Below are 10,796 nucleotides of genomic sequence, written 5' to 3' on the forward strand. Positions count from 1 at the left end.
AGATAGTGTCTTCTTCTATCCTCAGCTTCATGCTGTATCTGTTGTAAACATCATTTCAGGTTGTTGCCGGAAATTCATGCAGACTTTCCTTGAGTCGTCTCGTGGCTTCTGAACTTTTCTCATTCAAGTTACTGGCAAAAGCCATAGTTGCCCAACTATCTGGTACGCGTGGTAACATTATTCTTTCATGCTGAAACCTATCCACGAATTCCCTAAGCAACTTTGAATCTCCTTGCTTGAATTTAAAAATATCCTCCATTATCTTTTCAACTTTTTAAGCCCCCGAATGTGCTTTGATAAAAGAATCTGCAAGCTCAGCAAAAGAATTTATAGAATTTTCGGGTAAAAGGGAATACCATGTTAATGCACCCTTGGTGAGTGTTTCACCAAATATTTTGACCAACACTGGTTCAATTTCTTGTTTGGTTAAATCGTTGCCCTTCACACCAGTTGTGAATGCAGTCACCTGGTCTCGTGGATCAGTTGTGCCATCATACTTTGGAATATCAGGCATTTTGAACTTCTTCGGGATTGGTACCGGAGCTGCACTTGGCTTCCATGGTTGTTGTGAGTATTTATCCATGTCTATTCCTTTGATGGTACTCAAGGTATTTGCTCTATATAGTCGCTTTGCTCCTTGAGCTGCTTCTGCAAGGTTAGAACTAAACTTTGTAAATCAGAATTAACTATGTTACCTGGCTCGACATCGCGAGACTCGCTTGGAGTTCCACCAATGCCTGAGTTAACGATCCTAGAATGTGGGTTTTCCAAAGTATTCTGATTCGGAGTTGGTGGTGCAATTGGCAATTGGCTGGTAAAAGCTCGGAGGGCGTTGCTGACTTGTTGAGCAATGAGATTTTTAAGGCATCATCAAGTGCTTGTTCGTTTGCAACCCCATTATTTATTTCAGAGCCATCTCGAGTTCCTTCTCGTGACTAACGTTGTGAATCACGTAGTGAGGGAAGTGGTGTCCTATCACCCGCATCATTCTCCTGATGTTGAATATCTTGGTTGTTGTCGTTGTTATTTGACATGGTAAGTTTTGATGAAAGAATTGATTAAGAAAGTAAACGATTATCAGATTCCCAGTAACAGAACCAATTTGTTTAACCAAAAATAGTAATTTTGGTCAAAGCTTTATTTTAGAAAAACTCGGGTTACTGATAATCAATATATAAAATGAATAAAAGAAATTGGCTTTGATAATAATCAGATGAACAGAAGAAAACAAAGTAAATCAGTATATTTCAGTGATATTTCGTGTCCTTACAAATGATCAATCTTCTCCTTTTATAGCTATTCCTAAGTGGTACGTTTTGTTTCTTCCATAATTGAGTCATTATTGTCAATTAATGGCATTTAATGACATTTAATGTAACGTTACAATCAACAATCATATTTGATTCAATACAGATTCCTTAACGTTTCTGTATTTAATGCCCAATAGTTCGTATCTATTCCTTATTTCCTATCAGATTCATTCTCTTCCGTCATAAAGAAGTTCGAGCACCTGCCTTCCTTGCCTTTTATCTGAATGACTGCCCGTGTTGAAGCTCGTGCCTCTTTGATTGTTCTTCATCATCTGTTCCTCTTTAACTGGTCCACGTGTCATGACGTGCCATCTTATAATGAATTCCATATATAAACTTAATTTTTTCCATTACAGTAACGACATCTCAAATGCCAATTTCACACAAAATTAACTTTACTAATTATAATGTAGCATACATTGTATAATGCATATTAACACGACAAATGCTTAACGTATGAAGATCAAATAAAACAACCAAAATTCAATGGAGAAAGGTAAACCACTTCTATTGCATGTAAAAGTATGTGGATCTGGCTAATGTCAAGTTTCTGTTTCTTGAATTCTTATCACAAGAGTACTACTCCATGCATGGCCCAGCTTTCTTATAGATGTTTCGAGAATTTTTATATTTTTAAATTTCATATTTCCAATATATAAAAATTACCTAGCGAATAAATTTTGAGGTCATTTTGTTATCAATCAACGTTCGCTAGTGGATCAAGTGGAGGAGAATAATGGTTCAGATTTTCTCATCAAGCACACAGATGCAAACATCAGAGAAAGAAGCCAGTGATGGAAGATGGAGAAGTTGAAAGGAAACAAAAAAGGACCACAAAGAGAAAGTTTTTAACTTATATAACAAGAATAATTGAACTACAGAGACAAAAATGTCATAAATAACACTAATAGCAGGTCTTCTTCATTCACGTTGATCTCCATATGTGTCACATATTACAAAGAGGTCCCATAAGAATCCTTAATTTGGACATACAACCAATCAGAATGCTGAGTTCAAGATTGATTTCAAAATTCAGCCAATCAACATTTAGATAGGCTAATTTCATGACCCAAAAGAGCTTAATCTTATTTTTTGCTAGCCAAAAGTGCATGGCTAAACAAGGCAATACAACACTGTAGTATAGCAAAAGTGGCTGTTGTGGGCTCATTCAACTGGCAATTATTGTATCAAGAAGTTATATATCCTTAGTTTCTAATTAGTCCTTTATATATATTGAACTGTTCCAATTAGTTTTGGGGCTTGTTCACACTTTTCTAATCCAATTAAGCCTGTTGCGTCTCCCAATTTCGCCATATTCCTCTTTCTTTTTGTTGAGATTAGGATCTCGTTGTGTTGTTATTCTGTTTTTTTTCTTTTCTTTCGTTCATCTTTCCTGGAACTGTTGAATTCATTAGATACTGATTCCCGTATCAACAGTTCCCTCTTTCAATAGCTTAACTTCTATATGATGACTAGTGAAAGAAAGACGGCAAATGCCATTGGAGGCAAAACAGCTAGAGCTTGTGATAGCTGTTTATCAAAGCGGGCACGTTGGTTTTGCCCTGCTGATGATGCTTTTCTTTGTCAATCCTGTGATGTTTCAGTCCATTCAGCTAACCAATTAGCGAGTCGCCATGAAAGAGTTCGTCTTGAAACATCTTCTAATAAATCAACTGACACCAAATTCGTCGACCAAACTGCTTCTCAACCTTCTTGGCACCAAGGTTTTACTCGAAAGGCAAGAACACCAAGAAATGGTAAGAATAAGAGTACACAAATTGGACAACGGAAAAAGGACGAGGAAAATATGGTACCAGAAATGGGTAGTGAAGAAAACTCACCGGATGATGAAAATGAAGAGCAGCTTCTTTATCGCGTTCCAGTGTTTGATCCTTTTGAAGCAGAACTCTGTACAGTCCCGAATGAAGTTGTAGATGAAACTACTACAATTAATGACTTAGACATTTTGTTGAACAGTGAAGATGCATGCGATGATTTAGGGATTCCTAAATTTCTTTCTTCTGAGATTGAACTTGCTGAATTCGCTGCCGATGTTGAAAGTTTGTTAGGCGAAGAGTTTAGAGTAGTAGCAGAAGAAGAAGACGAAGAACAGAGTCGGTTAATTAGCGGTGTTGTTGAAGATAATAAGGCAATAAAGATTGAGGTTGAAGATGAAGAAATGAGAGCTGTTGTTGCTTGTCATTTGGATCCTGAATTGGACATGGCAAGGGAAGCGCTGAATTGGGATTTTGAATATGAAGAAACAGTTGAACAGAAGGTAAATATGGCTGCAGCAACAGAGTTTGTCCCTAGTGCAGAATGTGGCGGAAGTAAAGCTGATGCAAAAAGGAGGATGCTTTTGAGGCTTAATTATGAGGAAGTCATTAGTGCTTGGCCAAATCAATCTTCTCCATGGACTAATGGAATCCGACCCCATTTCAATCCTGATGATTGCTGGCCTGATTTCTTGGTATTTTATCTTCTCCAATCCATTTTTAGTTCCTCCAAAATGATGGTAGTTATTAGATCATGCAAATAGGATTTAGCTTCTTTAGGCTAATAGTAGTATAATTTTTTTATACTATCAGATCACTTATAAGATAACTATAAAACTGACGATGACTTATTAAATTAGTTATAGTTTATTTCATGGTATCTCTTACTCAGATAACCATAGTAACTCTCTAGAGCTAATACCTGCAAACCCTGCTTCCGATAGTGGCGGAGTCACATGCATTCAAAAAGGGTGTCAATTGAGTACCCTTCAGCGAAAATTGTACTGTGTAGCTAGGTAATTTTTTTTAATGTATATATGCTACATATTGATACCCATTGGTTTATTCGTGAGTGTAGTTCCTTATATTTTGACCCTTCTTAATAAAAATTCTAGTTTCGATATGATTTTCGAAAAGAATGCGTTTATTAGATAAAAGATCGACGGCATCTCTCCCATTGTTGCCATAATTCATGATAACTTGACCAATCACGGGAGCGGACACATGCAATAAAGCAAACAATTTACTATAATAAGTTAACTTACAATGATAATATACAAACAAAAAAAAATTACTACTATTAGTATATATAAGTTAAATCATACGTACTTCAAAAGGGAGCTAATAGCCCGTAAAATTCATATCATGGTTTCACCTCTGATTACCATTGACTTCCTTAATTATGCATCTTTCCTTATGTATGTTTCTCATGTTGATGCAGGAAACATGTATTGGAGAAGGAGGCCATCAACCATATGGTGGGGGAAATGTAAGAGGCGGGGATGGAGGAAGAGAAGCAAGAGTATCACGTTACAGAGAGAAGAGGCGGACAAGATTGTTTTCCAAGAAAATACGGTACGAAGTAAGGAAACTAAATGCAGAAAAAAGGCCTCGTCTCAAAGGACGATTCGTTAAAAGGACGACGTCGTTTTCAGCACCTGGTTTTCCGTACCTCATGAATAAACGATGACGGATCTATCTTGAATAGATCGAGTTGATGAGTATTCTAAAATCGCCATTTTGCTTGCACTAGCAATCTGGAATGACTTAGGTTCTTTTATCATAACCTATGTTTATTCAATCAATAAAATATTGTGAATTAAGCTTTTATCTCAGCAAATCTATTTATTTTCCTTCCCTGTAAGCATGCAATAAGTATCATCGGTTGGAGGGAACAATTTTCACGAGAAGCTCAAACGGCAGCCCGTAACTAGTAAATTTGGTGTCATGTAATTAGGAGGTCACGGGTTCGGACTGTGAAAACAGTCTCTTACAGAAATGCAGGGTAAGCCTGCGTACAATAGACCTTTGTGCTCCGACCCTTTCCCGGACCCCGCGTATAGCGGAAATTTAGTGCACTGGGCTGTCCTTTTTAAGCTCAAAGAGCAGTCCGGTGTATTAAGCTCCTTTTATATGCAAAGTTTGGGAACAGCCTAACCACGTTTGGTCTAATATATGCAAATTTACCTTGCATTTCAACAAGGTTGTTTTCACGGCTTGAACATGTTATCTCCTATGGCAACTTTTAGCGTTGCACCAAGGCTTCCCTTTGCTTAAGCAACAACAACAACGAACCCAGTGTATTCCCATAAATAAGGTCTGGGAGGACATACGCAAACCTTACCCCTATTTTATAAAGATAGAAAGTATGTTTCCAATAGAACCTCGGCTCACGGAATAATGGAACTTAAACTCTAATTTAACCTAACAAATTTCGGAACTCTTTTAATTAGGTTTATATGCAGTTTAGTCTTCTCAATTGTAATGTAAGGAAGACAGCCAAGGAGACTGCGGGCGAGTTGGTTCACAGTTTGCTTGATATACAGTGTCATTTTTGGATATGTTATAAGGCTGTTGAATCTTTCATGAGAATTCTGATCATATATAAGAGGAAAAGAAGCATCACCAGATATTCCCTCAAAAGAAAAGAAAAAAATATATAGGTGAAAAATTGCTTACGTAGTAACGCTATACAATATTTGGTGGGATTGAAACTCACACTGTACGAACTCCACGAAAGCTTCAAGATCACTTGTAACTTCATTATTTTTCATTAGCACCAGACTGCTGGAAATTCATTTTTTTATGTATAATGTATTATGTAACATTTAATGAGATCTTCAATTAATCTGCCACTTCAATTTTAAAAAAAAAATGATGCATTTAATTAGGGGTGGACATCGGTCGGTTCGGTTCGGTTATGAATATTATCGGTTTAACATATTGATTATCTATTTACAAATATGATAAAGCGATAACCGAACCGATTGTGAGCACGTGATTTTTGCCTCACAAGAACTACTCCAAAAGAAATCACAAATAATTTTTTCTTTGTATGCAATTTTTGAATTTTTATGGCATTTCGTCTGTGCATGTTCATTGTTGTTCTAATTAAGGGAAAATACAAAAAATGGTAATGTAGATGCATATGCATTCCGGAATTAATATTGCATTTTTAAAATTAATTAATCATTGGTTTATATAAAAGGATAATAATAAAAATAATATATTTAGGAAATTATAAACCATAGTTTGGTTTTAAAAGAAGGAAAATCACAAAAAATATATAATTGTTATAATTTTTGTCATTTAAGTATGCCTTTGTGTGATTGTGATTTTTAACTACTTGTTTAATTTGTATGATATTTATTGTCAAAGTGTTAATTGATTTTACAATTTAATTAAGAATTGTGTAAAATTAGGAATAAAAGTAGAAAATGAAAAGAGTTGAAAATATAAGGCAAATCGGATATGGGCCAAAATTTTAGACCAAAAATCAGGCCCAAACATTCAAAGGACCCGGTCCATTTCAGCCACTCCCACAGAAAACTCGAACGACGTCGTTTCTGAGTCTCAAATCTGGGTCATTGATTCGTTTCAATCAAACGGTCCAGTTCAGCCCCTGCATAAATGAAATGACGCCGTTTTAGGAGATCAGATCTGAGCCGTTCATCTTCTTTAATCCAATGGCCCCCAGAGCTTGGACCAAACCCGATCCCACAACCCGGTCCACTTTTACCCGGTGAACCCAGTCTCTCAAAGAGACCAAACGACACCGTTTGTTTAAGTGAATTAATCCAGGCCATTGATCTCAATTGATCCAACGGCCAGGATCTATCCACCCCACCCCGTATATAAGTCCTAAACCATACCCCCACCCCCCAAACCAAACACCCCCCTTTCCTGTTCATTGTCTCCTTCAGAGACCAGATGAACCCCACCGTTAACCACCGTCAACCACCCACCGGAAATCGCCTTACGGCGGTTCCGGTGGTCCAAATGACTCCATTTTAACACCCTTAACTCCCCTCAACCTCCCCGTTCCAACCATCATCATAGCTTACCTCGAATCAGACCCCAACATCTCGAATCTTCGATCAAAGTTTGGTCTGAAAACCTAACTTTCTCCGATGGCTTCCAAATCAACACCCTAGCTTATCCCGACTACCCTCATCATAGATCCGGTAATGGTTTAGGTCGAATCTTCCTAGAACTGCTCGAATCTTCATTTGAAGATTCGAGCCAAACAGGAACTGCCCAGATTCTTTTCAAATTCATACCAGGTGACCCCCAGGCCTCCTTTACCCCTAAACCACCCTTGATTCCCTTCGAATCTGCCCAGAAATGTTCAAACCCCAAATCTGAGAAAAAGTGGAACCCTAAAATTCCAAATCAGGGAATTTGTCCGATTAAAAGAAGGTTTGGGGTCTAATGGACCTTAATCAAAGTATTCTCAAATTAGAATACTTCGATTCAGGTCCGTTCGAGCTCAACAAGGTTCAAATCAATTCAAGATTAAGACATATTCTGGGTTTGAAAATTCAGAGGTATTTTCACTATTTTCTTTTGTACGCTATGTATGTATTATTGCCTGTTGTAGTAGTCTGTATAATTTTCCTATTCTTTTAATTCTGTCTCATATCCACTATACCTGTTTATTAGATAAAATTCTTTTTATTGTTTTTGTTTGTTGTAATTGTTCACAATGTGTGTAATCGACTCGATTAATTTCGTCGATTAGTTGTTTTATTATAAATTCTTGTTCCTATTATTGTTGATTGAAACAGCCTGTTCGTTTATTTTGTATTGACTGTTATCGTTTGTTTTAAATAGTCAATTAAATTAGTTCTCGTCAATTAATTCACTCTTGTTTGTTAAATCAACAAGTTCGTTAAATGTTGTTGTGTATATTTGATCCAGGGCCATTTAGTTTCAGGACATTGTCATCCTAATGACAATGAACTTGAATTCCTGATGTTCATTCATGTGCATATTGATTCAAGTTTCAACTTTAGCTTCACTATTTTGTCAAGTTCTGTGTGGTATTAATGTTCAGTTTGGTTTCGTTCAGTGTATTGAAATTGTTCCTTTATTTTGCTTTAGTCAGTATGTTCCCTGAATCCTTCATCTATATTGTAATGCTATGTGATCCAATGTAAGGTCAGAATTATCTGATAGGATTAATGGTTTGAGTCATAATGTTTCTTGTTGAATACTAGGGCCTGATGTGGATATGACATGGGTTTGAATTCAGTTTTACAAGTGTTAATTGGATATTGTTGGGTTAGAAGGTTGCATTTTAGTTAAAATTCAGCCCAGAACTTAGGAGAATTGGTTATAGCTGCAGTTTAAGGGTTTTTCAGGGGCAATTTGGGATTGAAACAGTTAGGTTTATATTATAGTATTAATGCTTTGATAATGGGGGTATTAATTAATATACTAAGGGGGAACAAAGGGTAATGGGGGGCTGAAATTAAGGAAAAAGTTTCCTTAGTGGCTGATTAATTAGAAAAGCAGTCTTAGTGACAGATTTAGTGGAAAAAATCTGTTTTGACTAACAGAAAGGGGTCAAGCACTGAGTTTTAAAAAGGGGGGTAGACTTGTATAAAGAGGGAGAGGCTGGACAGAAAAGAGAGGAGATTATCTAAGAAAACTGAAAAATCAGATAAAGATTTTAGGAAAAAGAACAGATTATCTGAGAGAACTGAATAATTAGACAAAGATTTTAGAAGAAAAGACAGACTAAAAAAAAGAAGAAGAGGGAAGAATTCTGGAACAAAAGAACTCTAATATTCAGAAAAATAAAAAATTTTGGCATTAAGAGTTAGAGTTAGAGTGTTAAGGATGAACTTCTGCATTAAGAATTTCAGGATGCTTTCTTTGAGTGTTTGAAAAAGAGAAAACTACTGCTTCCTTGCATCTGTCTGTGTTTAATTTTGGATTTCTGTTATCATTTCATTGCTTCACTGGATTTCTGGACTGTTTGGTTACTGGGATTGTTTCTGTTGGTTGTCATTCTGTGTTTGGTGCTGGTTGTTGCTGTTGTCTGCTGCTGATCTACTGATTTTCACCTTCCTCTTCTGTTCTATTATCAGGTACACTTTCGAACCACTGTGATGTAGCTGTTAAAGAAAAAAAAATACTCAAGTGGGCGAGTACTTAAGTTGTATATGCAGTTTAATAGTCAAATGATAGGAAGTTGTATAATCTATCTTTGTAACTTAGTGAAGAATATGGACGATATGCTGGATTATAACTGCTTTCTTTTGTTCGTAAACTGCAATTTGTAAATTATTAGTAGTATGTTAGTTAGAATTTCGTTTCGTTGTGAAATAAGTATTGAGTGGTTGATTTGAACAAGTTTAAGTAATCATAGTTGAAAACGGTATTTATTTGAAATCGTAGGTAACATTAAATTGATAATTGATAAGTAACATTAAATTGTGGAACTGAATTCTTTGAAAAGGTATGAACATCAATTAGTATAATATGTGTTACTTATAAGTCTCGCGTGAGTTTCATAGTTAAATAATGCCAATTTTGTTAGTGCTATGTTATCAAATATCTTAGTTCCAAATTATTTTTGGTAAATAATCCATGTAGGATATCAATTTGATATTGGTCGGTTAACAAAAATCTAGCTTTGAACTCGCATACATTGGATTAGAAGTATTTCACAATTTTGTAGTTGTTGAATTTTTAAGTGACAAAGACTCGCAAATTTTAGGCAAACATGGGAATCCTTAACTAGTAGAATTAGCAGGTTTAGCATATTTGAAGAGTAAATATAGCAAGGCTAAGAACATTAATTCAATAGGCATGAGTCGAGTAAAAATGAGTTAATATTGGAGTTCAATATTTTATTTTTATTCTTTTTCGAAAAAGTATTAGTAATTAAGGTTAATTCTATTTGCCAATATTTGTGTCTAATTAATACCCATGGTTTATTCATTTAACAAAATAGGCTTAGGATAGTTACAAGATGTTTATTTTCTTTAAAAAAAAATATATACTACTTGTCAATTTTGTACTTTATTTACAATTTCAATTTTGATGATGTTTATTTCTCGTCAACAATGATCATAAATTGGTAAATAATAAACAACGGCCCGTTTAAGCATGTAAATAAATTAAGGCCTTTTCTCTTTCATTTTGTAGAGACAATTTTAATAGAAAAAATGTAGGCGCTTTAGGATTATCCTTTTAAAATAAATGAGATGAGCCTCGACCAATAAAATGCACAAATTGCGGGGCCCTCGATAAATGTTTAATTAAAATTACTTAGAATTCGGATCGGCCGTTTAGCAAACTCCACGGCCTTATCCAAAATAATAAATACGCTAATTGCTTTAGGCGCGCATCTTAATAATCTTACCTTCTTAAACTCGGGTGTGCATTTCATGCGACCCAAATCTAAATCCCAAAACATTGAATAAAAATGTGTTCCGGATTGCGGGTGCATTTCATGTGACGCAATCCAAAGACATGTTTTTAAACGATGTTCACATTCTTTTGAAATATAATAATAAAAGTGGCTAAGGGATAAAATTTGCACATAAGTTTATAATATGTATTATATCAGATAATCAAGCCGAATATAACAGTTGAGCGACTGTGCTAGAACCATGGAACTCGGGAATGCCTAACACCTTCTCCCGGGTTAACAAAATTCCTTATCCGGATTTCTGGTACGCAGACTGTAATACAGAGT

General features: G+C 35.6%; 1 protein-coding gene across 1 annotated transcript; it reads left to right on the forward strand.

Moving 5' to 3' along the window:
- The first annotated feature begins 2,603 nt into the window (after window positions 1-2,603).
- LOC104244583 (zinc finger protein CONSTANS-LIKE 6-like) lies at window positions 2,604-4,915 on the forward strand. The gene is made up of 2 exons (XM_009800036.2): window positions 2,604-3,780; window positions 4,527-4,915. The coding sequence occupies exons 1-2, from the start codon at window positions 2,776-2,778 to the stop codon at window positions 4,773-4,775; spliced, it is 1,254 nt and encodes a 417-aa protein (XP_009798338.1). The 5' UTR covers window positions 2,604-2,775; the 3' UTR covers window positions 4,776-4,915.
- The last annotated feature ends 5,881 nt before the right edge of the window (window positions 4,916-10,796 follow it).

The sequence above is a fragment of the Nicotiana sylvestris genome, chromosome 3 (genome assembly GCF_000393655.2).
Source record: "Nicotiana sylvestris chromosome 3, ASM39365v2, whole genome shotgun sequence".
Lineage (NCBI taxonomy): Eukaryota > Viridiplantae > Streptophyta > Magnoliopsida > Solanales > Solanaceae > Nicotiana > Nicotiana sylvestris.